General features: G+C 40.7%; 3 protein-coding genes across 7 annotated transcripts in view; all 3 read right to left on the bottom strand.

The window, feature by feature from the left end:
- Nucleotides 1-719: 719 nt before the first annotated feature.
- On the bottom strand, nucleotides 720-5,886 carry LOC124884483 (T-cell surface glycoprotein CD3 delta chain-like). Its single transcript, XM_047392416.1, has 7 exons — nucleotides 5,514-5,886; nucleotides 5,120-5,168; nucleotides 3,220-3,246; nucleotides 2,907-3,083; nucleotides 2,638-2,781; nucleotides 1,518-1,573; nucleotides 720-1,424 (listed from the first exon to the last, which is right to left on the bottom strand). Exons 2-7 carry the CDS (start codon nucleotides 5,154-5,156, stop codon nucleotides 1,368-1,370), a joined length of 498 nt encoding a protein of 165 aa, XP_047248372.1. The 5' UTR covers nucleotides 5,157-5,168; nucleotides 5,514-5,886; the 3' UTR covers nucleotides 720-1,367.
- A 559-nt stretch (nucleotides 5,887-6,445) lies between these two features.
- On the bottom strand, nucleotides 6,446-17,784 carry LOC124884481 (transmembrane protein 25). Of its 2 annotated transcripts, none has more exons than XM_047392415.1 (9): nucleotides 17,211-17,784; nucleotides 15,675-15,791; nucleotides 14,651-14,995; nucleotides 14,283-14,573; nucleotides 11,898-12,029; nucleotides 11,756-11,789; nucleotides 9,196-9,305; nucleotides 7,140-7,229; nucleotides 6,446-7,033 (listed from the first exon to the last, which is right to left on the bottom strand). In XM_047392415.1, exons 2-9 carry the CDS (start codon nucleotides 15,751-15,753, stop codon nucleotides 6,960-6,962), a joined length of 1,155 nt encoding a protein of 384 aa, XP_047248371.1. In that variant the 5' UTR covers nucleotides 15,754-15,791; nucleotides 17,211-17,784; the 3' UTR covers nucleotides 6,446-6,959. The 2 variants fall into 2 exon arrangements, with proteins under 2 accessions (XP_047248371.1, XP_047248370.1); XM_047392414.1 differs by having other exon boundaries at nucleotides 15,675-15,788; nucleotides 17,211-17,783.
- Nucleotides 17,785-20,558: 2,774 nt separating this feature from the next.
- Nucleotides 20,559-27,575, bottom strand: part of sik3 (SIK family kinase 3) — a 47,885-nt gene continuing 40,868 nt past the window's right edge. For 3 of the 4 annotated variants that reach the window (XM_047391025.1, XM_047391028.1, XM_047391026.1), the window contains 5 exons: nucleotides 25,602-26,374; nucleotides 25,328-25,473; nucleotides 24,316-24,445; nucleotides 24,101-24,227; nucleotides 20,559-23,562 (listed from right to left, as the gene is read on the bottom strand). In XM_047391025.1, coding sequence (XP_047246981.1) covers nucleotides 24,106-24,227; nucleotides 24,316-24,445; nucleotides 25,328-25,473; nucleotides 25,602-26,374 — 1,171 coding nt within the window. In that variant the 3' untranslated portion in view covers nucleotides 20,559-23,562; nucleotides 24,101-24,105. The remainder of the gene's footprint in view (nucleotides 23,563-24,100; nucleotides 24,228-24,315; nucleotides 24,446-25,327; nucleotides 25,474-25,601; nucleotides 26,375-27,575) is intronic. The other variant, XM_047391027.1, reaches the window with a different exon arrangement.

Raw genomic sequence — 27,575 nt, 5'->3', positions numbered from 1 at the left:
TAAAATAGATCCCATCTTTATGTGATTTAATATCAGTATAAATCCAGCTGCTTGTGAAGGCCTCCCGTGTTTGTTAGAGAACATTAATCAACCTAAAAACATCATAAGATGATGGGAAGCAGACAGATCAGGGATAACGGTTTGGAAAAGTGTCACAAATAACCTGAGCTTAGAAGACCTTAGGAAACACTTTTAGTCCATCATCCAAACACTGAAAGAGTTCAACACAGCAAAACAGACACATTTGGGTGGTCTGCTGAGATCTACAGCTCAGGTGCAGGAACTATTATTAATTATAAGAAGACTTTTTATGAAATGTGAAGAAGAAAGTCCTCTGATCACATGAAACCAAAACTGAACCGTTTGTTCCACATTCAAAACACTATATTTAGTGGAAAACTAATACTGCACATCACCCTGAACATTCCATCCCCACAGTAAAACATGGTGGTGGCAGCGTCATTCTGTGGGGATCCTGTTCTTTTTCACCAGGGACCTTGAATCAGGTCAGAGTTTATATGAAGATGGATAGAGCTAAATAAAGGCAATACTGCAGTTCACAGATGCTCTGCATAAAGCCTGACTGAGCTTCAGCTATTTTGCAAAGAAAAATGACAAAAAGGTTTAGTTTCTAGATGTGTGAAGCTGGTAGAGACATACAGAAACACTCGCAGCTGAGTGCAGGGAAATTCTAGAGTCAGCAGGGCTGAATACAAATACACATTTCAGATCTTTATTTGTAAAAACATAGTAAAACAATGAATATTTTTCAATCCATATTACCACTGTATGTTTTATCAAATTTCTGTTTGTAACACAAAAAAATGAAAAGCCTAAAACACTGTAAAACATGCAATTAAACAAGAATGGATAATGTAACATAAAAGTAAATGCCTATTACCGCCAGTCTACTAATAAACTGCAGTATGTCTAAAATAATCATAATAATAGTACACTTAATTTAACAAGTAAATATTTACCTTATTTAAGAAGTTATGATTTTATTTACTACAAAATAGAAACAGTTTTTTTTATTTACCAAATTTGCAACTTTTGAACCATGAAAGTAACTTAATAAGGTTTTTAACTGTTAGAGAAATGATACTAAATATTCAGCCGACATACCAAGTACCTCAGAACAGCTGTAGCTTTAGGGCCAGATAGAGATCCATTTTCAGGGAATCATAAATGAAAAACAGAAATTATTTTCCAAAGAAAATGCCATACAGCCAATTATATCATTTTAGAGGACAGAACAAGCTGTACACATAAAACAGTCTGTCCTGATGGAGACTCGGGGAGCAGGACCAGAAGTTTCCTCCTGTAAAGGTTTGCTTGCAGTAAGGAGTTGCCATGGGCCTCCTTTTCTACTTTTTCTTGATTATATCATATTCAGCTTTCTCTCCGTTCTTGTATCTCAGTTGCTGAAACAGTAAAGGCCAAAGTGAATTTAGGGACAGAGAGATAGGCGGGATGACTAAAAAAGTCTTTTGATAGACGTTAATAAATTAGCTCACCTGGTAGTTGGAGTTGTCGGTCTGTACATTTTGAATCAGATTCGGTTTATCAGACCCTGAGGAGCAGATTATAATGATGACCACAACAATACAAACAAGGTCTAATCTGATTACATTTAAGGTTCGGTATATGAAGATTAATAAAGGTGGGCAGATTTCAACACTAACACTTCAAATGTTCTTTTACCAATGTTATTTGCAACTGTCTGACTTTTTTTTGCAGTGCTTTCTTCAGAGTTTCATGCGTTACTAATGTTATTTATTTTTACTACTGATGCACTGAGAAATGATTGTCTATGTACCAAATATTAATACTTTGCGCCCTTGTATACATTAATGCAAAGCCTTAGTTACATAATTCAGTGGGTGGATGTGGAAAAACTGTACTGCAGACTGTCCAACTCCTGATAAACTTGCATAAATGGGGGCATTTTACTTGGTTGATATTGAGACTATTGAGACTATTCTTTTAACGATGACTTTCAGGGGACTCGGTGACTTTCATCAAATGTTAAAACTTATTGTTTTATTTGTTAAATATTTATTTTAGTCAAGAGAGTTTCAGGTGGATTGAATCATGTTCAGAAAGGTAAACAAAAGTCTAAGATCAGAAAACAAATCCACTATTGCAAGTGGTGTATCTTTTGAAAATGTGCTGCGGTGAGAATTTACCCGCTGCCAAAAGAAGAGACAAACTGGTTATTTTATAGTAAATGTTTTTATATATCTGGGGTGGTTTTTTTTAGGCTTACTGTGATGTTGCCTTACATGTGGGGATCATTCTTTGCAAACAGGTGAGGACTTAAATGACCAAAAGCAGAAGTGCTTTGGGTCAACCTGAAACATTGCCACCACCTATACCCTCTGGTGCCTGTTTTAGACATGCCAGCTCCTTGTAAACTGAATAATGTATACACCCATCAATGGTCTGCATATGTACTAAATTACTTACTTTCAAACGGTCATAAAGAATATTTCAAGTTAGTACTTATATTTCATGGAAACGCACCTCAGAAAACACAGAAATTCAAAGAGAAAAAATTGGACCAGCTTAGGTCGTATTTTAGTGTCTGTGTTGTACAACAGATGGAAAATAAAAGACAGACAGACAGACTTTTACTTTTCTTGGTCGGTTTAACTTGACCAGTCCGAGCTTGAGAAGCGATGAGATAGACTGCCACTCCAACCACAATAGTAGCCACCACGTCTCCTACTGCCAGGCCCACGATGGAGGAGGTATCAAGCTCTACACAGTTGTCGCACGCTGAAAATAAACAATTTCTTAAACATCTTTACTAAGCATATGTAATAAAACTGTTCTAATAAAAAAAATCACTTTGTTCCCATGTTAGCTTATTAGAAAAAAAAAAGGTTTCCTGTGGAACTTACTCCGATATTTTACAAAGATGTTTGGTCCATTTTCATTTTCACTACAAGTGTATTCTCCGGTGTTACTGTCATGGTACATCAGGTGCAACGTTTTCTCGTTCTTACCATTTCCAGTAACATTTACACCTTCAGTACAAGACAACATGATTCCATCTCCAACCTTCTCTACATTTATATCTACCAATGGTGTGTAAAAGAAAAGAACATTTAATCAAACACAAGCCAGGGTCATGAAGAATTTGTAGAATCTTTTTTAGATGCACATAAAATTAAAATCACAATTTCGTATTGTTAGGCATAATAATGTTCTCACCGCCTGCAGCGTGATTAATGCAAAATGCTGAAGGAAAAAATTGAAAAGACACAAAGAATTATTAGATGAAGCTGACCAACTTTATTCACATACAATGATAATGAAGAAATATGAACAAGGGTGTAAAGCAACACAAGATTAAAGTCTGTTCACGCAGATCAAAGGTTTGGCCACTTGGAAACTCCACAAATATGGGATTTATTGAACAGAAAATAGTCACAGCTTAACAGCAAAAAATGAATAGAACTGTCATCTGCACAATGCCCTAAAATCATAAAACAAGCCAGTCCAGTCACAAAAGACAAAAACTTTTATTTCGTTTGGCTGTTAACAAAACCACTCTGTGGTGTTGCGCCAAAAGTTGTCCTTATTCTACAACAGGTGATGTATGGTGATGGCAGCATCATGCTGTGAGGAGGGTTTTTCTCACAGAACCTGTAAATTTCTCAGAATTTAATAAATTGTGTGGACAGTAACAGAAAAAAAATCTTGAATCTTCCAGAGAACAGAAAATTATATATCTGATTTTCTAGCTGTAAGGCTGGGGTGTCCAAATGCAGCCGGTTGGGGGGTTTGGTTTGGCATTTTTCGGCTGCTGGGCTAATTTTTTTGGCCGCCCAACAGCCATTCAGGAATGGTAGATATTTAATCCACCAGCATAAGTGGTTGATGCAGATGGAGTTTTTGTCTACTGGTATTAGAATCCAGGTTTTACTGACAATTTTAAATCTTCCGAAAATGGAAAATGTTGGGTACAATACAAAGTATTCATCTTTTAATAATCATTCTTTTAGCTTTCTTAATTTCTTTAATTTCATAGTAAATAAGACCATAAAATATCAAGCAACTTTTACTCAAAAGATTTTTTATGTACCACCCAGTAAATAAGAGTATGCGTAAAAAGAGGCTTGTTTTTCAGACTACAACTACTTTTTGACAATAACAACCATTAAGCCGTTATTAAACATACCATTCATTAAGCCCACATTCTATAAATACATTTTTTTGTAAATGTTAAGTTCTCATTCAGACTAAAATTCTGTGTTATGATTTAAAAAACTGCAATTGACTAAATTTGTGAAACGCGCTCTGAGAGAGATGGAGTTAGTCTTTAGGAATGGACAAATATCCGAGATGTTATATGACCCAAAACCCAAAGAGCCTTGTCTGACATATTTTAAAAAACATGCAATTTTTGTATGGGTCATTTCGCCTCCTCAGCATCTCATAACTTTGTACTTTGGTCATTTTATACTTGCTTTTTTGGGCACAAATTGGAGCCATCTCCCACAAGACACTGCAAAGTGGCCATGCATCATCAATGCATCAATAAAGTATATGGGTACATGGAAACGTTTTGTACAAAAGGGAAGAAGGAAGGTTCCCAATGGTAGGTTTGTAATTTGCTTGTAAGAATTTTTTTTTTTTTTTGAGTGAGTGAGTAATAAAATAATTTAAAACCTTTTTTGATTTGATATTAAATTATACAAGGCCCCTAAAATATGATTTAATTCAAGGCTTTGAGTCTGCATAAAGCAGTTTTATTAGAACAAATGGTAGGACTGCTTTTGCTTTTGAATACGATGGATGAAAAGATCATATCTGTATGAAGGTACACCAATATAGGGTTGTATTGCCCTTTTACATTGTTTTATTTTCTTTAGAGAGGTACATGCCTAATTTGCTATCAGAAACAAACTTCTTATTGCAGAAAAATAATATTAAATCCTTATCTGCCAGGGGTATGAATAATTTGGGGCTTAATGACTTGGTTTAGGGAGCATCGCTGATTTTAGATGAACATAAATAAAACACTTTGGACAGACTTCATTAAAACCATGTTCTAATAAACAATGCTAGATGTTATTTTGTTTCAATAATAGCAATAAATAAAGCCTACCTGTCAGAATCCAGAGAACCAGCAGCTGATATTTCATTTTGCTGCTTGTCTGAAGACAGAAGAAAACACAAAGGCATCAGCAAGCACATTTCTGAAAACAGGAAGGCTGCCATTTTCTGATCCTCGACGACCATTTTATTTTACTTATCATTAAAACGAACACAGGATAAAAAACAACTTATTGCTGCTGTTACAACATTCACATCTCTTCTGAGCCACAATAAAAACCCAAACTTTACTTTAGAGTTAGCTGGGCTTAGATGAAGACAAATTATTAGAAGTAATTAATAGACACATTTTCTGGCATTTTAACAAAAGAGTTTTAACAAACACAAAATGTGAGGTGAAAACAAAATGCTGTGTAATTCTGACAGTATGGAATAAAAATACTAACCTTGAACTAATGAAGTGCTGGGTCTCGGCTGTTAAAGGATTTAGTTTCTGCCTGCAGTCAGAGTGTCTCCGCCTGTCTGTTTGAGAAGGAGAAGGAAGTTACCCTGATAGGTTTGTCAGTCTCATCAGGCTTTGTTGATTGCATCTGAAGCCCTCCATCATGTCAATATGCATTTTACCATTAAAGTTAGCACAGGGAACACTGGACAAGTTGTTTGTTTTGGCTATCAATATTGGCATGGTTTAACATTTTTCCTTTTTTAGTTTCTTTGAATAAAACTACAACATTTAGTCCATTTGACACAAACAAATCTTTTAGGAATTGTTGAGGTAACTATAATGAACTCTTAGAAACACTTGTTTTCTCCTCCACTTGCCATTATTTATTCATTTTTAAATGATCTGAGGAAGTCAGGAAATAAACAAATCACACTAATTGCTAGTTGCGGCACTATTGCTTGGGGATATGTGACCTTTAAAATGAGCAGCTACAGCTAATGAAACATAGAAACTGACACAGTCATACAGTTTGCATAATTGTTTCCATCTCCAATCCTGTTTATTGGGAATGTTCCCCCATCATGTGTGAAAAACTGTGTTCCCTGTGAAACACCAGAGCTGCAGCAGAAACATACAGGGAGCAAAGACATGCTCCCACAACATAACTCTGCTTCCTGTTTGCAGCAAAGCCACAGCAACCCAGAGCTAACACCTGGCACACACACACACACACACACACACACACACACATCCATCCTCTCCTGCACCTGCGTTATAAAAACTAAGTGGATCGTTTCATTTCTTTCTCATCAGATGCAGCAACTGGCACTTTCTGCTAATACTGTAAAAAAGCACAACTCATAATAACCATCTTTTAAACCACTTCAGAGCGCCCCCTGGTGATTGTGAAACAAAACCACAGCGTGCTCAGTATTTACTTGGATACAATCTCAATAATATCTTTATTATACCCCTCCTCTTTTATACACATATGCATACAAATATACAGGACGGGACATGAATCATGTCCATAAACAGTTCTATACTCGGTAATTTTGCACCAGCATATTCATATTATATTTGTCCAAATAAATGTTCTGATTTTAGCGGAGAACATTAAATGCATTCCATTAACGCAACCAAAAGGTCAAAATCATGAGAAAGTGGTTACAGGAAACTGAGACAGACTTAATGAGTCTTAATGAGACGATATAACAGCAGAACAGACGCCTGAGCACCTGATTTACAGCATGACTAACATTCAAAGGTATGTTTTGTGCAATTGTTGGAGAACAGTCTCCAAAAACAAGATGTTCTCTGAACTTTGTTTCCAGCTTGAAGGTGACTGATTAGTGGTGGACTCGCTGAGTGCGTTTCCTCTCAGACAGCAGCGTTGGTAGACGTAGTTATACATGCACAAACAGTTGGAGTGTTACTTAAACGTCCGTCAGAGCCAGATTTCCTCGCTGCTTGTGCTGTTCACTTTATAGATGTAGCCCACCATCGGATACCTGGCAAAACCTGGAAGCAGCACAGTCAAAAACAAACCGAAAACACAAATAAGCCATAAGACTCTAGGTAGCGATAAATCAGAAAGCAGCATAGGTTCAGTGTGCATCTCTTTGACCTCTTGCTGCGTAGGCTAAAGACAGATCTTCCTCCTCCTCTTCCTCTTTCTTCTCCTCTCCCACGCTGTTCTGCTGGGCAGCTTCTCGAGCTGTGAGAAGATGAGCAGGGAAGATGTTGCAGGATGGTTTGGAGATAACAGCGTGTTAAAGCTGAGCGGTCACGCTCTGATCTGATCAACATATCTCAGCTGGAAATCTTTTTGTTTCTTTTTCACTCCCATGTCTAGTCTTCATTTTCTCTGAACACAGACATTTATTGTGCATTATATATTAATGAAATATATATTTTCATTTTGGCATCATGCTGTCAACATGTAAACGTATCATGGCCCTCACTCACAAGTATGAAATTCAAATACTGATCTCAGTGTTTGAGTATATGCTAAAGAATAGTTGGTTGGTCCACTAGGAGGGAAGTAATTCCTTGTAACTGTGGAGGAGTTACGCTCGATAAATCAACTCATTTCTTACTGTCTTGTGTTTTTATAAAATCTCATGTGTTCGCTGTATTTTTAGGCTTAGAGGGTTTTGCTTTTGTGCCTGAGTTACCGAAGTCACACAAAGCACTTCATGATCTGAACACAAAGTGCTACATAACTGTAATATGTTTGTTTGTGTTTTCTTCTAATAAAAATCTGAAAACTGTACCATGCATTTGTATTTAGCTCCCCAGATTTAATCATTTGTGGTTCTTTTTTGCAAAATAGCTCAAATTCAGACTTCATTGAAAGCATCTTTCAACAGATATTTTTAAGTCTTGGCATATATTCACAGTCAGATTTAGGTCTTGACTTTGACTAGGCCACTCTAAAACATCTAGTGTATAGGCTTTTGAACAAACCATTTCTTAGCGCCTCCAGAAGGTGAACCTCAGCTCCAGTTTCTTTTGGAGGTCTAACAGGGTTTCTCCAGGATGGGCTGGTTTTCCTTGTCTCTGTTGTATCCCCACAGCATGATGCTGCCGCATCCTCTGGTATTGTTTCATCAATGGCTTTCTTCTTGTCAGATTTCTTCAGTGATTAGATTCTGCCACCTGAGCTGTGGATCTCCCTCCACAGTCATATTAGGGATGCACCCATAAGAACATTTGGGCCGATATCGGATATTATTATTGCTGTTCTGACAGATAACTGATATTTAACAATATTATATATATTCCCTCAACCCTTTGACACCGTACAAACAACCACAACATTGCTTCTCTGCTTCAGTTGAACACCCCATAATCCAGCGCTTCATCACTATCACTGTCACATACCCAAACAAATACCACATGGCTAACCCCCTCCTGAAACACAAATGGTAACATGATGGAAATAAAAATCTGTTATTAATATCAGCCCAGTTTCTCTTGTGGGAGCGACACCGATGTTAATGCTGATACATTGTGAATCCCTAGTAATCGTGGACCTCTTGGCTGCTTCTCTGATTAATGATTGGTTTGCATTTCTGAAATACTCTTTTTATTTATCGGATCATGTATTGAACAGAGCTAGATCCTTAGAGCTTTAGGATTTGATTTTATAACCTATCCCTGCTTTATACCTCTCCACACCTTTCTCCCTGACCTGTCTGCTGTGTTCCTTGTTCTTCATGAGGCTGATCGTTAATAAATGTTTTCTAACGAACCTCTGAGGCCTTCATAGAACAGCTGGATATATACTGAGATTAAACTACAAATAGCTGGAATTAAATTACCAATTATGTGGCTTTTGAAGGCAAGTGGTTGCAATGGATATTTAGAGTAATCATAATAAAGGCGGTTTAATACAAATGCACAAACATGCACACAAACATTTCAAATTTGTACCCTTTTCTTTCCACTTCAGAATTATGTGCTACTTTCTATTGGTTTATCGCATAAAATCAACAAGGACAAAATAAAGTTTGTGGTTTTCATGGGACAAAATCTGAACTTTTTTAAGTGATATGAATACTTTTCCAAGGTACTATGCTTAGTTGAGAATACAGAGAATATTAATAACATATAACCTCTAACCATTTGTGTCTTTGCTAAATATTCTTGGCCAGTCCAACCCTGGAGGAAACTCTTACCTTTCCTCAGAGTGCTGAGGTCGTTGAGCTGCATGTTGGAAGGCAGAGACATGTTCTCTCTGGGGATGTTGGTCTTATCTGCTCTGTCTATCTTCAGGTTTGCTGATTCACTGTGTGGATGATATGGAGAAGTATTAAACTTGGATCACAGGTGTTATTGATCTGTAGGATGGACGTACGTTTCTTAAGAGTGGAAAAAATGCTTTCCTCAGTGTTCCTCTTCCATTGAGCTAATGGGGGAAGACATGACATGGCATAAAAGTGAGCCAATATAGAGAGACATAGTTAGTGATGAAAGGCCAGATATCCTTAGTGTAACACAAGGAGAATGGTAAGGCAACTGTAAGATTTTATTATAAATAATAAATCGGTATAAAGGCTATTTATCATGTTATAGAACAGTCCTTATTCGGCCTGCCTCTGACAAGTATTAGGAAAAGATAAACTACATTTAGATTCTAAAACGAATAGGTCAAAAAAATGCCGTCAACTCTTTTCTTATATGATGCAATTAATTAATGTGATGAATTCTAGGTGAAAATTGTTAGCAACTGAAGTCAATAGACTGAAAAGGAAGAAGGCGCAAACCTAACTACTTTGAGTTAAAACTAAATCCTTACGATCAAGGAAGATACAGTACAATTAACAATTTCAGTCTATTTCATCGAGATTTGACAACCAGTTCACACTATAGTGCCAGAAGTATTGGGTCACTTGGCTTTACCTACAAATAAACCTTAATAACATTTATAAAGGCTTTCCCAAAGGTTAAGCTGTGTTTTTAAGGGTATTTTTTTACCAGTCTTCAAGAAGTGCATTTGTGAAGTCAGACACTGATGCTGGATGAAAAGACTGGGGTCTAATTCAGCTCAAAGGTGGGTTGAAGTCAGCGCTCTGTCCAGACCAGTCAAGTTCCTCCACACTAAACTCAATCATGTTTTTATGGATCTTTCTTTGTGCACTGGTGTATGGTCCTGTTAAAACAGGAAGGGGCTAACACCAAGCTGTTCTCACAAAGCTGAGAGCATTAAATTGTCCAAAATGGCTTGGTGTGCTAAAGTTTTGAAAGATATTTTCAAGATGTGATTAAAACCTCTGACAGTTTATTTTTAAACTAGATAAAGAAATGAAAGAATTCAACTTCAACCTGGGCTGCAGATCATTCCAACACCATGGGCCAAAATAGGACAGACTCATCTTTCCTGCCTCTGTGTCCACATAAGGCACCTTAAACTGCAACCAAGTACTGGCCCTGAGACTGTTTGCGTTCTGAAGTACAGTGAAGTTGGAGTAGATATATGATGGCAATTTTCCTAAAAAGGCTTTGTATATGAAATTATACCGGTGCTTCATCCTACGAGTATTAAATGAGGTAAATCCAGCAAGGTTATATAAAATAAAATGGTGAATCCTAAAAGTTGGGCCTGTTATTTACCTTAGAGCAGCATGGTAAATGGGGTCCCGTTCAGCGAAGGTAGTGGGACAGGCAAATCTGTAAATGGCTTCACCCTATTCTAACTGTGATTAAAAACAAGCTCAGCTGCTTACGAAGAAATGGAAGAGTATGGTTTTAATCTATACAAAAAACCTAAAATAAATTTGAGGTTCTCTAGGCCACACGAGGTTTGGAGAAAGTTGACAACCTCTACACACCATACGCCTCAGCGTCCGCCGACCCCACTCTGCCATGCTTTTGTGGCCTAGCCATTTCGGGCCGAGTAGCAGACGTTCCCATTCACTTCCACTTTGTTATGATACCACTAAGAGTTTACTGTGGAATGTTTAGTAACCCTCTGCCCCCTCCCTTCCCTGAGGACATCTGTGGACCTGCTCAGAACTTTGTGGCCGGTTGATGAACATTCCAACGTACCATCAAGGACAATGGCCTCTGTGACAGTGCTTCATGGACTTACTTGCACACACTCACTCGCACACACACACATGCTCAAGATAAACATATGCACCCCCTCACACCACCTTCACCGTTCCCGACATGATGTTGTTTTGTAAACTTGTTGCTTCTTTGTTCTGAGGTTTTTTGCAATCTCAAACTGTATCCTGCTAAAGATAAAGTGTAAAATATGATTTTTTCCCTCTACTTACCTAATGTGGCCTCTTTTCTTATCTAACAAGGGCAGCGCCTGTGAGTGGGCAGCAAAGCCTCGGTGACCCGTCCCCCCTTGTCTTGTCTCATGATGTATGTTTGGATGGGTTGTACTGGAATTCTAATTTCCCCTCGGGGATCAATAAAGTATCTTTGAATTGAATTGAATTGAAATGAATTGAAGAACATCATAGAACTGGACCTGTCGCACAAGTGGCATCCTTATCGCGGTACCATGCTGGAATTCGGTGAGCTTCTGAGAGAAACCTATTCTTGGTGCTTGATTTTATACACTTGTGGCAATGGAAGTGACTGAAATACCTGGATTTAATGATTTGGATGGGTTGTTATTTTTTATTCTTCAGCTGGTAGAAAATAGTATAAGAAGATATTTATTTTTGCCAAAAAAATGTGTTACTAATCTTAATCAATCCAGAAAGTTAGTCTGATTTTTACCTTTTCTTGGTCATCAGGATCTCCACTGGTTCATCTATAACAAAACACCAGAAAGTGTGTGATTATGTGCTCCACCTTGCACAAAGGTCCACACCACAAAGGGTTTCCAGCTCACCAATACACAAGCATCCATTATTCTCACCAATGATCTTGCTCTTGTTTTTTTGCATAAGGCAGAGAACTATTAGACTGAGGATGAGGAGGGCCATAAAGGCCATGGCTCCACCGGTAACTATTCCCAGCATGGGAACCTCCACGCGAGACTGCAGGAACTCTGGAGGAATAAGGAGAGAGATTTAAAGGAATGCTCTCACATTTTGACTTTCTTTAATATTGATTTGTTACTGCGTGATCAGCTTAGCCTAGGTTAGTATGCAGATTGGAAACAACAAAATGAAAATATAAATATAACACACACCACCACTTCCTGTTTAACATATCTCCCTGAGGATTTTTTATTTTTATTTTTAAAGAATTTGAAAAATCTGCTATCTGCTTAGTCTGATTAAATGTGCAAACACAGCCTGAGTTTTTGCTTGGACTAAATTTTAACAATCAACACAAAAAAGACCCTCTTGTAAACTTGTTGATTTACTGCAGTATATACTGATACAGAACATAGAAATGACAAAATAAATTAAAGCAATACAAAGATAGTCCTAAAAACATAAAGTACAACTAAACTCAAAAACGTTGGTTTCTGATAGAAAATGAGACAAAGTTTGCCTGAAGAAGTTTCAATGTTGGGCTTTATGAGGACGTTATTGTCTCAGCCATGGCAATAAGGAGGACAAGGACTTTAAAGCCCAAAACTGCAGACTTTTGACTGCGGGGGAGTTAGTTTTAGGTTGGATATTGGATACAGCTGGGGTCTTCCTCCCGTTTGACCCGACACAGGCAGTCTGATTACGGGCAGCTGTTCTCTGCCTGCTCCCTCCTCCTGCAGACGCTGGTTTGCTTAAAGAACGTCTGTAAACCTTTGAACCAAACACTGTTTCATGGTGGTATTGTTTGGTGTGTTTTGTTTGGAGGCAAATGTTTGTGCGTCTGAACAGCTGATTTTATGTGTGATCAGCTGATATGGGATGTTATAAAATACAGTGCGCGGCCCGCATGTAATTCAGAAAGCTGATGTGTACTTTTTATTTCTTACAGCCTTCAGGTGTGGTTTATGTTTTGTAAATAGTAAAACTGTATTTCGGTTTGACCCGCTCCGGTATTGTGGTATTTAATATTATTGTAGTCACTCTTCAGTTTTATTAACTTTTCTTTGTACTACTTCAGTGAAAACCTTCCCTTTTCTCCTGGTCCTATGGCCAATCAGTGAACAGCAAGTCAAATATAATCCCTATTCAGCTCTGATCAGTATGGAAAAAAACCGTAATGGAAAACCTCACAAAGCGAGCCAAGTGCAGTTGAACCGGGCCTAAATAGAGCTGGTTGAAAAAGTTTTCGCTTGGTGTCAGAAGTATTAGAAACAAATTTTGAGTAGAACATATCATCCTTGGATAATATGTAGCTGCATATTCAGACGGTTATTGTAGAACCATGTCGAAGAGCTCGTACTGTGCTGCCTAAGGGAACACACGCTGAATCTGAAACCTGGGATTTCTACAATTACACTAAGTGAAAAGCTTCTGTTTCACAAACCTCCACCAAAAACAGCGGCTCTGAAAGGCTGACATGGCTAAACGGACTTCATCACCTTTATGTCTGGGGCAGAATCACTAGAAAAAGATGCCCTGTTAGCTACTCCAGATAGAAATGTAAGGGCAATTAGGTAAAACAGTCTGGTTTCTCCTGCCTATGATCATATCGATCAGCTGTAGTACAGAACCTCACTGCTAAGTTGCATATTAGCTTTTACAGACTGCTTCCACATCTTCTTTTAGCCCCTGTTAGATGACAGAATGAGTTCTGACAGGGTGGGCCAAACTTTATCATGGGCTTCCCAGGCCAGTTACTTGGAGCCTCTGGTTTTTGGAGGACCAAAATAGTTGCCTTCATGTTCTTAAAAGTAGTAGATGTTTTGCAAACACATTATTTTATAAGCTTCCAAAGGAAACATATGATCCCCTTTTAGATGAGTTAGTTTGTCATGATCCTGTGTAGATAACTAATTTGCAGCTGTTTAGAGATGTTAATGTCACCTCCAACCTAACCCTCGCTCACCAGCATGTCAGCGGCAACAGCAGCAAGCTTTAGGTACATGCTCCATGCCTCATTATTTGTTCTGGGTGTATTTCAGTGACTGTGTTACGTCACCACATACAGGCATGGCATAGAGACTATAACATTTTGGTTCATTATTTTGTATGGATGAAGATATTTGCAGAAAACAACAGGATGTGATGTTTATTTAATGAATTGTCTTAGAAAAACCATAAAGTGGAATGTGTCCCTAACTATCAATCTGGTGTAATATGTATTCATAAAGGAAACTTGGCTCTTGGGGATCACATCCGTCTAAATCAAGCCCTGCTGGCACAGATGTGCCATTACAGGTGCAAAAAATGTAATCACTAACCTGCCAGTGTGAGGTTGCTCTGAGCCATTCCCACACTGTTGCTGGCATTCACTGTTAAGTTCCCTGATAAACTGCTCAGTGTGACCCTCAGGGTGTGATTGGTCAGCCACGGGTAGCTCCGTGAGTCCAGGATGAGGAAGTCAGAGGTATTGGCCACCAGCTGGCCCGACTGGTCCACGAAGGTGATGGTGGCAGGAGGGTTAGAGCGTACCAAGGCGAACAGGACCAGGGAGAGGCCGGGGTCTGAGGTTTCACTGTAGTGGGCATTTACCCTGAGGATCTCTGGCTGGACTGGGGCACAGAGGAGAGGAGAAGCTTAACAAGCTGAAAAAGACTTATGGCCCATCAAATATTTAACCCAGACTCACACTGGACATTGAGCGTGACCGTTGCATTGTAACTTTCCCCTGTCCTTGGGTTTGATGCAACGCACACCAGCTCCCTGTCCCACTTTCTGGCCCGCAGAGAGAAGGTACTGTTGTGATTGGTCCCCGGTCTTAAGACCTCAGAATCTTTTTGTGACGTCATCACCAGACGGCCAAGGTTTGGCGACGGCTCCCCCTGCTGTTCCCCGTTCAGGTACCAGGTCAGCAACGGCGGAGCCCGAGAATCCCAGCTGTCTGATTGGCAGTTAAACTTGTGTGTCATGTTCTCCTGAAGCGTCACAGCCGCCTGCTGCCACCCATCAATTTTAGGAGCGGGCTCAATAGCACCTGTGGTATAGCACCAAGAGTAGCATTAATAAAATATAGAGCACATGTAGTCAGGGAAAATATTACATCTAAATCTAAACTGATTTAGTGCTCTATATCTTAGACTCCTAAACCTTGTTGGGTAATTAAGGAGTAATTTGAGCTAGTATTAAAAATACCAATAATATATGATTACAAGTTCATTATTTTAGTTGGAGGCTAAGAAGAGCTTAGAACCTGAAACACTACAGTCTGAAATTAAGGTGCACGATTTGCACTGTGCGTGACTTCAGTCATCAGGTTATATTTCGTGAAAATCAGATCAGCACAAACACGATAACAATGGTCAGGCATGGTGGAGGAGAGGTAATGCTTTGGGCTTGCTTTGTACCTTGCAGTTTTTGAGCTGAGCGCGAAGTCTTCTGATTTCCAAATGTTAGATCTTCTTGTCAACAACTAAAGCTTGGCTCAAACTGGGCCCAAACTGGGAACCAACAGGGCGATGATTCATTACACAATCAAGTGAGAGTTGAAGGTCTGACTACAGACTATGGAATCATGGGATATGCTTAGTTTTCCTTATTTGTCAGTCATGTAAAGGTTCTTTTTTCCTGACTGTCAGCATTCTCATTGGTAAATCATGCAATAATTATTAACTTCTGTGTGCTGTATAACCCGTTTGTGTTGGAGTGTGTCTTACCTGTCCAGGACAAGGCCAGTGTATTGAAGAACACAACAGCAGAGCCTGATGTCCATGGCCTCACACACACACTCTTCATCCTGGCGGAAGCGCCACACACTCAAATGCATCTACCTGCTTGACAAGGATTTATATTAATCATAGAGAATCTGATTCATATTAATCAAAGCAGGGAAGCACAAGGGCAAATGTTAAATGGGTCACATCTTAGTTCAAAGCTGAGGAAAATTCAGGTGACTTTATATGATTTTGACCTTACAGGAAAGCTAAAACAATTTATCTTTGTGTCATGTACTGATTTTACACAACATACAAATCCACGCGTTGAACTGCAGTCAACTGTAAGATTAGTGTGCTGATTTATTAAAACATATTGTATCTGTTAGTTTTGGTCAGCTTTAAAGGTTTGTTACCAAACCTCCACTGGACCTACACTGCTTTGCAAAAGTATTCACACCCCTTGATCTTTTTCATATGTTTTTTTTAATGTAAAAACAACATACTTTGATCTAAAGCATTACATTGTAGTTCTTGCTGTGCATTTCTCAGCAGCAGAAGGGCGAACCTCTTAACCAGGTTTTCTTCCCAGGACTGCCGTGTCTTTAGCTCCTTTTATCTTCCCATCGACTCGGAGCAGAGTGTCCAGTGTTACCTCCCTGCCACAGATAGCGTTTAACATCTGTTGCATATTTAGGGGTATCAGAGCAAAAGGAGGTGAATATAAATGCAAACCGTAGCTTTCAGATTTTCATTTGTGCAACAGTCTGAAAAATATATCCTTTCAGTTCCACATCACAACTAAGCATTACTGTTGGTCTATCAGATAAAATCCCACTGAAATACGCTGAGGTTTGTGGTTGTGAAAATGTGATAAAGTTTAAGAGGTATGAATACTTTTACAGGGCACGATGCATTAGGATGCAGGTTTATGTATGTACGGGGACAGGGAAATCTCTAACAGACAAATAAATTCTAATATGATTCATGCCTCAAAGAACAAACAGACCTTCTGCCAATAAGGTTACAATACATTAGAGGGAACAACAAAGCACAGGACTGTCCTCAAAGTGACATGGCTCACTGTTCAATAATTCACTGTCTTTGTAGCTTTGATCTGCAGAGTACTCCTCCATCACTGCAAAACCAAACATTCTCAGGCCAGCTTGGATCAATACGCACACACATCTACAGTAAAAGGGGGCCGAGTTAGCAGTCCCATGAGCTGGCATGCTGCGTGGGTCATGTGATCTGTAGGAGTACCCAGGAGTAGGGCAGGTACTGGGCTGTTAAAGAAGCAGACATAATCTACATAATCAATATGGAGATCACCAAGAAAAATCAACCAATACACGACAGGACAGCTGTTTGCGCTCTGGCTAAGGATCCTTAATACTTTGAGCTGGCAGTCAGAGGAAGAGGAGGAGTAAACACATCAGTGCAGCTCTACACACAAACACCCAGAGACACGAACAGACCAATGCACTTTGTCAGGCTGCATGCACAAAAATGTCCTGTGCAACAAACAGATGTTATTACCTCAGCCCTTTGTGTGGATCTCGTCTGGATTCAGCCAGTTGGAGCTCCATGGCAGAGAAGAACAAGAGGAGGGAGAGGGAAAGATGGTGATGACAGTGGAGAGATGAGAGGCAGCCCTTCCTGACTCACTTGCTCTCCCATCTGCGTACGCTCGTACTATTACACACACACGCACATTTGGCTCTCTGCAGGATACGGCAACCTCCAGCAGCAGCTTTTCCTGGCTGGAATGGGGCTGGAAGCGCTGGCTGACACAGGCAGTAGTGTTGTCGCCACTGAGGAGCTGAATCACAGGGAAGAAGAGAGGGGACAGGAAATAGAAATCCCAAGGAGGAAGAAAGAGCAGATGATATACAGAAAAAGGTAGGATGGAAGTGAGAGAGGGACAACAGCTGGGGTGGAGGAGGAGAAGTAGGTGAAAGAAGTCAAGAGCTCCATGCATAAGATCATTATGGAACTGTCAGAAATATTTGCTGTGGAGACTCAATAGTCAGCTCAGAAAGATTCCCTTAAATCTTCTTGTCATCCACCATACCAACATATAGCAGCTGCATACTGTTGTAACCCCATAATGAGCACAAATATAGAACATGATTCACTTGGTCTGAGCTCAGCTATTTCAGACTGAAAAGCCTGCAGTGCAGCTGTACAGACCAGAGCAGCAGCATGCAGAGCAACACTACAGAACCAAGCTCATGGCTGCAGCTTATTAAGAGAAACACTGCAAAATTATACAAGCAGACTGATAAACCATAAGGTTTATTGTGATTTAATGTGACAGACCTACAGAATGTAGTGCATTATTGTGAGGTGGAAGACAAAAATCAAGCGGAGTGTTGGCCTAGTGGTTAGAGAGCAGGCCACAAGTTTCCTTGTTCGAATCCCACAGCCTGACACTTTGAGTCCCTGAGTGAGACCCTTAGCCCCTGAATGCTCCCTGGACGCCGCACAATAACAGCCCTTCGTAAGGGATAGGTTCAATGCAGAGGACAATTTCTCCATTGTGAGATCCATAAAGCCTATATTATTATTAATTTCAATTCAGTTCAGTTTTATTTAAATTGCGCCAATTCACAACACATGTCGTCTCAAGGCACTTCACAACAGTCAGGTACATACAATCCAATTAATTGTAACCATTGAACAGTGCAGTGAGTTTCAGTTATTTATTCAAATTGGATAAAAAGTTTTTCTATCTAATGAAACCCAACAGATTGCATCCAGTCAGTGACTTGCAGCATTCACTCCTCCTGGATGAGCATGTAGAGACAGTGGACAGTCACTGGCATTGACTTTGCAGCAATTCCTCATACTGAGCATGGATGTAGCGACAGCGGAGAGGAAAAACTCCCTTTTAACAGGAAGAAACCTCCAGCAGAACCAGGCTCAGTGTGAGCAGCCATCTGCCATGACCGACTGGGGGTTTGAGAGAACAGAGCAGAGACACAAAGAGAACAAAGAAGCACTGATCCAGGAGTACTTTCTATGGGAAGGAAAAGTAAATGTTAATGGATGTAGCTCCTTTAGTTGTTTCATCTAGAAAGAAAGAACAGATAAACTCTGAGCCGGTTTTCAAGGTTAGTGTCTGAAAGAGAGCACATAGAGTTAGTCACAGTAAAAGCTCAGTCAATCGCCATGTCTAGTAGAGAGAAAGGGTTAAACACTGAAATACAGGGCCATGTGGATCATTGGTAGAGGGTGAGCATTAAGTTGTTGCCAGCAGAAGCTCGGACGATGCCCCTCTCCAGAAAGGTGTCACAGGTAGACACAGAGTCAGGCCAGGTGTAGCTTCTAGGAAGAGAAAAGAGAGAGAACAAAGTTAAAAGCTGAAATAACAGCAAATAATGCAAAATTGGAGAGTAGTGTGAGAATGTAGCGAAGAGGGTGAAAGTGGTCATTATGTCCCCCAGCAGCCTAAGCCTATAGCACCATAACTACAGAGATAGCTCAGGGTAACCTAAGTCACTCTAACTATAAGCTTTATCAAAAAGGAAAGTTTTAAGCCTAGCCTTAAAAGTAGACAGTTTGTCCATCTAGAGACCAGTGATTGGTCATTGTTATACTAAAAACCACAACGATTGGTATACCTCTCTCTGTCAGATTGACCATAACCATTGGAAAAGAGAGGGGGTTATTAAGGTAGCAGAAATGGAGGGTGTGTTTGCACCTCAACCATAACTGAGCCGGTTTAGGCGAAACCTGACTCCCCCTTATTCCATCCAACAGGGAGGGAAGAAGACGGAGGTAAAAAAATAAGGAAGATAGCTCAGGATAACCTAAGCCACTCTAACTATAAGCTTTATCACAAAGGAAAGTTTTAAGCCTAGCCTTAAAAGTAGACATACCTTTATATTATATTTCATATTATTATTTTATATTATTATTATAAAAAGAAAAGAACATTCAGTACAAGAAAATGCCTCCCGAAGTCCCCAGGTTAGTAAATAGACTTCACCTGTGTCCAATATAATCTCAGTATAAATCCAACTGTTCTATAAAGGCATCAGAGGTTTGTTGGAGAACATTAGAAAACAAACAGCATCATTAAGAAGCAAAAGGAATACCATAAGAAATCAATTTTAAAGACTGCCACAATCCACATTGGGGATAAAATCGTGTGAAAGATATCTGGTCAGATGAGACTAGAATTGAACTGTCTGGCTTACATGACAGAAACTGTGTGAAGGAAAAATAATAGTGCTCATCGCCCTGAATATATCATCTCCACTGTAAAACACGGTAGTGGCAGCATTAGGCTGCTTTTCTTCAACAGGGGCAGGGAAGCTCGTCCGAGTGGATGGGAAGACCGATGAAGCTGAATACAAGATATTCAAGAAGGAAAACCTGTTCGAAGGTTGGGGTAGAGTTGCCCCTTTAAGCAGGACGACCCTGAACATACACACAAATCTACAATAGAATGGTCTGGATCATACTGGAACAAGAATGTGTTGCAGGAGCTGAAACTGACAGCTAATCTTTATTTAGTCTGACTGAGCTGAAGTTATTTTGCAATTAAGGGTAAGAAATGCCCATCCCGATGTGCAGAGGCATTTTTGCCCGTAGCGTGCCTGGAGGAACGCAGCATGTTGGGCTCTCGTCAGGAATCTCTGAAGATGTAAGCTTGTGAGACCTCCCAATTTTTCTGCCACTTCACAATTATGGACTAATTTATGTTGGCCAATCAAAATGAAAAGTTTCAAGGGGATGAATATTTTTTACATAGCTTCAACATAAAGTGGTTCAGTGATCCGAAGACTGAAACCTGCTGCTTTCTGCTAATTTAATGATTCATTTTGATTATAAATTGATCTGGAACATGGCAACAAACACACACACACACACACAAAGTAACCCTTTTAAATTATTTATTTATATATATTTATTTATTCATCTCAGTTTGGTTGATATTCTTTTGAACCATTGTTGTTGCACTTTAGTATTTTTGTACCCAACAGGAGTGAACAGAAATACAACAAAAAATAATTCGTTAAATGAACTGATAGAAAACAAAAAGAAGCTAAGGAAGAGGGGTGGAGCAGAGAGTCGTCTTGCAGGGATGGCGAGAAAAGATGGCAGTCGGTGGAGTTGGGGGACATTTAAAAGAAAGAAGGGGAGAACAATAGTCAGCCTGAATGTGTGTATGTGAGGCTGCTTGCTTTGTAACTCTGTGCAGTCTTTTAAATTCCCATAAGTGGTCCCTTCTGCCTCCCACCTCCACACACACACACAACTCAGGCCAGTCACAACATTAGAGTCACGAAGCTCCTGGTTGGATTTTGAATCGTTTTGCTGCCATGCTTTCAGAGCCGTGATCATCTCCTGGCTTCAGGAAACGGTCCCGTCTCTTCCAGACCCCCCCCCCTCTCCTTTTTTTGGCTTGGTGTAAACAGAGATGAAGAAAAATGAGGACAGATATGAGAGAAAAACAGAGATGGAGTGAACACTGAAGCTGTAATTGCAGGGCTCCTATAAGACAAAAAGCTCTACTTGTTTTAGAGGACAAACTAATCAGAATGGGTCAGCTGGAACTCGCTCAGGTGTTCATAGCAACCGTGCAGTCAGGTATTGGGATGTCTGACCTGTACAAACATGAGTGATACTTTATGTGCTTTAAAGCAGTCTCTCTGTGGTCAAATTTTGTTTCTATGTTCAGCATGTTGGGACGACAGACATAAAAAAAAAAAAGGATTAAAGCATTAAGGTGGAGGCTTCATCTCTGATGGTGTGCCGCACCTTGCATTTGACTGCAATGAGTACAACCTTGGATCCCTTTGCTGTTGAAGACTTCAGATGACTTGAAACCAACTCCTGAAATGATTCCCTTTTACAGTTCGCTGGAGTCCTTCAACAACAGGGACCCTTCAGGGGTCATGAGATACAGCTTTCACCTCTTCCCATCCTCCGCTCCAGGTTTTGGGTTGGAAAAAAACTAAACAATGCAGGAACCAAGTAAAGTTAAAACAAAACAATAGAAACAGACAGGTAACTGTAGCTTTCCTCCGTGGTTCTGGCAAAGTTAGCTCAGGAAGAGGGGCCGAGTCCATAAGGCGCCATCTTATCAGAAGTGGATGTAGTCGAGGATGATGGGAGGATCACAGCGGGGACGGGGGGTGGGTGGGTAGAAGTTATCGGTCTCCACGCTTGGGATGTTTAGGATGATATGTCAGCTATTTTACAAGTTATTCCCTTGTTTATTTGTCTTTTTTATGAGTCTCTGTAGCACCCAAACCAACCCAGACAAAGCCCGAAGCCTGACCCTGTATAGTCTGCCACAACAAACCCGGTAACAGAAAACAGGCCCAACATCAACGAGAATGACGGTCACAACATCGATTGAAATGATACTTTAAAAAGCAACAGAAAATAATTGCTCTTATTCAAGTGTCTCAATATAATAATAATAATAATAATAATATTAAAATAATAACAATGGTTTTTTTTTACGACAGAAAGAGCAGAGCTCTCTTCTCTGTCCTCTTTTGGCTAGAAATCTCAAGATCAATAAAGCAAAAAAAAAAAAAAAGGAAAGGAAAACATTTGAAAGACTCCAAAAATACAAACAATAAACAATACCAATAAAAATAAAAAAGAGAGTCCCCAATAAAATGGAAAAAAACTAAAGAAAATGGAAGAAATAAATGATCTGATACAGAAACGGTAATAGCTTTCTATACATGGCATCACTGTACAAGGAAAGGAGGAAATGTCTGGTAAAACTACCCACAATGCAATACACTGTCACTGACGGGTGGGAGAGGAGGATGGAGAACGTGGGTGGAGGGGCGTTAGAGGTGGAGAAGATGGGGAAGGAGGGAGGGTGGGTACAAAGCAGGGTGGAGCATGAAGGAGAGGACAGGAAAAAGAGGACAGAGGCACAGCATGAACCCAAAGTGCAGAATTAAGTCAAAGAACATTGTTGTCCTCCTTGCAACACATAACCATTCTCTTTAATAATATTTCATATAATAAACATCTTTTACAGAAGAAAAACATAAAAGTAACCATGTTGACCAAAATGCCTACATTAACTGTAAAATGAGTTTTCAAATAAAATACAGAATGCTTGAAAAGGAGGAAGAAAAGAGCTGGTTTGTCCTGTGCGATGTTGAAGAGCTCCACCACTGGATGGAGCGACGTTGGTGCCCGTTCAGAACCCGACCTAAAACACCTGAAATGGGTCCTTTGTTGCTGAGGTTTCAGCCCACTCTGAAAACATTTGCACCAGGACAGCAGGAGTAACACGGCATTCCTCACCCCTTCCCTCGCCTCGCTCATATGCATATGCGCGCGCACACATACACACACACACACAAACACACACACACACAGCTAATGGGAATACTTTGGGTTTGTGGCAGCAGTGTGTGCGTCTCATTGTGTTGCTGTGTACATGCACTGGCCAGTCAGGCACGTAATGAATGTATGCCGTACAGTTGCCAGGGGAGGGAAGAATGGAGGTTTAGGTCAGGGCCGCAGGTGGGCGTGAAGTGGGCGGGTTGCTGAGGGGAAGGGGGTTAGGTCGGCGAGTCGAAAGGGGGAAGAGTGAGACCTCAAGCTACCCAAGATGAAAGGTGAGAATTGAAAACGATCTGCAACACAACAATGCTGGATGTCTGTGTAGAAAATGCTGGCACTTTGACCTTTTGAACCTCGAGGCCCCACCTTTGGAGCACCCACCCACCCCCACTCCCCGTCTCTTGCCCTCCCTTCGAAGGGACAGATGGAAACAGACAGATGGAGACAGAGCGCCCCCCGCTTGGACAGACAACGGTGGTTTGGCGTGATGCTGCTCAACTCAAGTCAACAACTCAGGGTGGCTGATATGGACGACGCACAGAGGATTCACCCCTTCCTGCAGGAGGACAAAGGGACAAAAGACAAATATTAATGTCTTCATTAAATGGGCTGTTAAAAAAATCCATGTCTTCATCTTATGCAATCATTGCAGATCTACAGTGATTATTCACTACAACACAAAACGTCTGCTAATCTGCCAATCATATAACAATGGCCTGCAACGATATTTATATGCCTCAAACATTTCCACGTGTTGTCACATTCCAATCAAACTCCTCTTGCATATTTTACGTGGACACTGAATTTGGGGGCAGAAAAAAAAAGGATCCATGGTGAAACACAGAGGCGGCAGCATCATACTGTGGGGTGGTTTTTCGTGACAGGGAAAGTGATCAGAGTTGATAATAAGTTATCCTAGAAGAAAGGTGGAGGTCCACCTTCCAGCAGGACAACTCTACACATACAGTCAGAGCAACAATGGTTTCAACTGGTTTCAAATCGATGTGTTACAATAAAGCCAATAAATGCAATAAACTAGAAGTTCTCTAAAAGCACAGAATGACCCACAATGAATGCGGTTTCTGTGCACACACCTGTGCTAGACCCCAGCCTGCTCCATGCTGTACTGCAGATCAGGGGGTTTGTAGCTGAGGAGCATGTCACTGGTGCAAGACGAGGGGTAACAGGCTGCAGCATGGAGCTCCCCTTCTACATCGCAAACTGTGTGAAGAACACAGGTATTCTACTGGATTGGCATAAAACGGAACATCTGCACAATGCTTGAGGTGTTGGTGCCTCTAATACTGACCTGACTCCTCTCGCTGGTGCAGCTGCTGGCTTCCAGTCAGAGACGTCTGGCTGAGAATGTCTGACATGCGAGCTGAGCTGAGCGCCTTTCCTGCCAAGAGGCTCATACCAGACATGGGATCTGCCTGATCCTGAGCAGGAGGAGGGAACGGCGGATTTAGAAACAGAAAGAGAATGGATTCGTTGCTGTTGATGTGGGAAAACGAAGTGAATTATTGTTGCTTCCATTGGATTTAAGAGAGGATGTAGCAGCCAGGTGCTGCACATCTAAGGCACTATATGATGACCTTAATAAAATAAACGGGCATTCACTGCGTGCTGCTCTGGAGCATACAGGTATGTTAAGACAATGCTGAAGCAGAGAGACATCAGCAATGACCTAAAGGTGGTCCTGGGAGCTATTATGGGTTTACTTTAAACATACAGTCACAGGAACACACCAGTCAGTGAGTTAAGAACTTCGCATTAGATTTCAATCTTTTCACTAAGTATACATGAAAACCGCCAAGTGTGAATTAGTTTTTTGTTGACTTGAGTATTTAATTTCTTCCTCCCCGTCATCTTTCAGCGTAGTTGGCTCGCTCCAGCACTTGCAAAGAAGATGAGCTGCAACCCGTCTGAAGAGCACCAAAGCACTTCTAACAAGTCGCGCAGAGGGACACTTTTCCTGCCAACTCTTTTGCATGACATCACTCGCGAATCTTAAATCTCTCAGAGTGAGCGTGAAAATACGGAGCACTTATTAAATTACGATCTGCTCTGTTAAATGTTCCTCCTCAAATAAGACCAAAAACAACTCACTCCCAGGTGCTACAGACATGCAGAAATTTGGTGGTAGATATAAGGGGCGAAATAAATTCCTCTTTTACTGCAGTAGCATGACCTCACAGTGAAGAGTAAGAAAAATCCAGCCTTTAATTTGAGCACGTTAGGGAATAAATGCCCCCGGTCTGAGTCAGCTTCCTAAAGTTGTTTGAATGTATTGTATAAAGAATTAGCAGATATTCACTCACGTAGACATCATCACAGGTCTGAATGGTGTGGTGACGCTGCAGCTGCCCTCTAGATCTATAGACTTCACCTCGCTGATAGCTAAGCCCATTGTGATCAGGTACTTCCATGGCCTGTCCTTGGGGCCGGCACTCTACATGCTCAGTTTCTGAAAGAAAAAGATTTCTTATGAAGATGTTTTGACACTAAAGAGGAAAAAAAAAAATCATGAACTGCAACTCATTTAGTTTTTGAATTGTTGATTAAAGAGATTCTGCTTTTAAAGTGGAATCTAACCTCTTGAAGCAGGAGGACTCCTCATGTAAGCATTGTGCCTGTGTGTAGGGGAGTTGTAAGGTGGAGTACCGCCACGGGGAGCCCCCAAGAGCTCATGTGCTTCTCCTGCTTTAGTCAGCAGGCCTTCATGCGGATGGTGGGATACAGCAGGACCCTCATCCTCTTCCATGCTCTCAGAGTGTGGTAAACTTGGACATGGCGCCTGAGAGACGTGCTGCTGCTGCTGTTGAACCTCTGGGGGTTGTATTTGGAGGAGATGGTGGTAGTGTTGACCCCCAGAGGCAGGCTGGGGCACAGGGGGTTCCAGGGTATCCCCCTGGCTCAGCTGGCGGAGAAGCAGCAATTCTCCAAACTCCTGTGCTGCACCACTGGGTGGGGTTTGTTGCGCCGGGCACTGCCGGGGGTTCTGTCTCTTCAGGAGGGCAGCCAAGTCCTGGGCGGGCAACCTGGGGTCTGTGTGGCCTGTTAGAGAGTGCCGAGGAGACAATAGGCCCTGCAGGGTGGGGGTGACGTGCTGTTGCGGGGGACAGTAGTCCAAAGGAGTTGGGGAGAGTAGGGCCTGCTGTAGTGTGGAGGGGGTCCCATAGCTGCTGGTCCCTACAGCCCCACTCTGGTAGCCTTCCAGGCCGGGGACTTTAAGGGAGGCGGCCTGCAGATAGGGGTTGTAGGAGCCAACGACTCCAGGGGCACCCCGAGAGGCAGCGTCGCCGGAGAAGAGGTGGTGATTGAAATGGGCCTGGTCGTAGGCAGAGGTGAAACGGCCCAGGCTGCGGCTGAACAGGAAGGAAGGTGCAGAACAGTTAGCGACCGACCACTGAATCGTCCAGACAGCCATACAGAGTGGACACAAGGCATGGGCCAGTATCACATTCTCACCGTATTATACCCGTGAATGAAAATACGCCGGTTTTACCACAATATAATCAAATTGCTTTTATTTAAAACTGAAAATATATAAGGAATTATACTGACTGCTGCTGAAAACATCTAATATTGATAAATATTAGTTATTATTTTGAGTGAAAAAAATATATAGAACAATCACCTGCAAACTTTGGTAGCAGTCTTTAGGTGCTTATTATCCTGGTTCTGCTGGTATTTGGCAGACAAGGACTACTTTGTGTCATTTGGTAATTATAAATCAAGAGCAAACAAAGACCACTGATGGGATTCCTCAAGGCATCACTTTGGAGCCACTTTTATTTAATGTCTAAAGTCCCTACCTAGCTCATATTATGGTATACTGCAAATCCCCCTAAAATATCTATGTTGATGAAATACGACTTTATATTTCTGTGTTACCACAGTTCACTACGGTCACTGAGGAGAGGATGGGTCAGAGTTTCCAGCAGCCTAAACCTGGAACAGAAAGAAGTTCTTTCTGGTCCCTAAATGCGGGTTAGATATCAATACTCAACTAAAGACTATAGAAGATGCAAAAAAACAAACAAAAGAAAAAACATTTGTGTTATTAATGACCTAAATTTTTAACAACTACACTGAGTATATTACTAAATCAGCCTCCTACCATTTTGAAATTATTACCAGAATTGAAGGGTTTCTTGTCAAAATAGGACATGGAAACTCTCAGATGGTTTTATTTTAAGTAGGTTGGATTATCGTGATGTTGTCTATGTAGGCCTGTAAGGACACAATCAGTTGCAGCTCATCCAAACTGCTGCTGTCAGGCATAATCAACCCCAGAAAATGGATTGGTCCTTCAGTCACTGACTCCCTGTTTGTCAAAGTATAGAATTTTAAAGCTTCTTGATAGTCTATAAGGCACTGATTGGTCTTGGGCCTAAATACAGTTCAGAGTTGATGGTTCGATCACTTTTTCTTTGTTTTAAATCTTCTTTTAAATGTTTCTTTTAATATGAGGGTAAAATGTTTTTATACTTTTAATTCACTTTGTGTTTTTAATTTGATTCTTTCTGTTGCATTATTCTTCTGTAAAACAACTTAAACTACATT

The sequence above is a fragment of the Girardinichthys multiradiatus genome, chromosome 18, assembly GCF_021462225.1.
Source record: "Girardinichthys multiradiatus isolate DD_20200921_A chromosome 18, DD_fGirMul_XY1, whole genome shotgun sequence".
NCBI lineage: Eukaryota > Metazoa > Chordata > Actinopteri > Cyprinodontiformes > Goodeidae > Girardinichthys > Girardinichthys multiradiatus.
The sequence above is the reverse complement of the archived record's forward strand: the minus strand, read 5'-3'. Positions and strand labels throughout refer to the sequence as shown.

Bases quoted from the DNA above. Each gene is read 5' to 3' on its own strand.
- LOC124884483 (XM_047392416.1), bottom strand. From the start codon at position 5,156: ATGAAATATCAGCTGCTGGTTCTCTGGATTCTGACAG. The intron at 3,247-5,119 runs GTAGGCTTTATT...TTTTTCCTTCAG, and splicing joins GGTTCTCTGGATTCTGACAG to CATTTTGCATTAATCACGCT. The intron at 2,782-2,906 runs GTAAGTTCCACA...GTTTATTTTCAG, and splicing joins CATCTTTGTAAAATATCGGA to CGTGCGACAACTGTGTAGAG.
- LOC124884481 (XM_047392415.1), bottom strand. From the start codon at position 15,753: ATGAAGAGTGTGTGTGTGAGGCCATGGACATCAGGCTCTGCTGTTGTG. The intron at 14,574-14,650 runs GTGAGTCTGGGT...TCTGTGCCCCAG, and splicing joins GGTCACGCTCAATGTCCAGT to TCCAGCCAGAGATCCTCAGG. The intron at 7,034-7,139 runs GTCAAAGAGATG...TGCTGCTTCCAG, and splicing joins TTTAGCCTACGCAGCAAGAG to GTTTTGCCAGGTATCCGATG.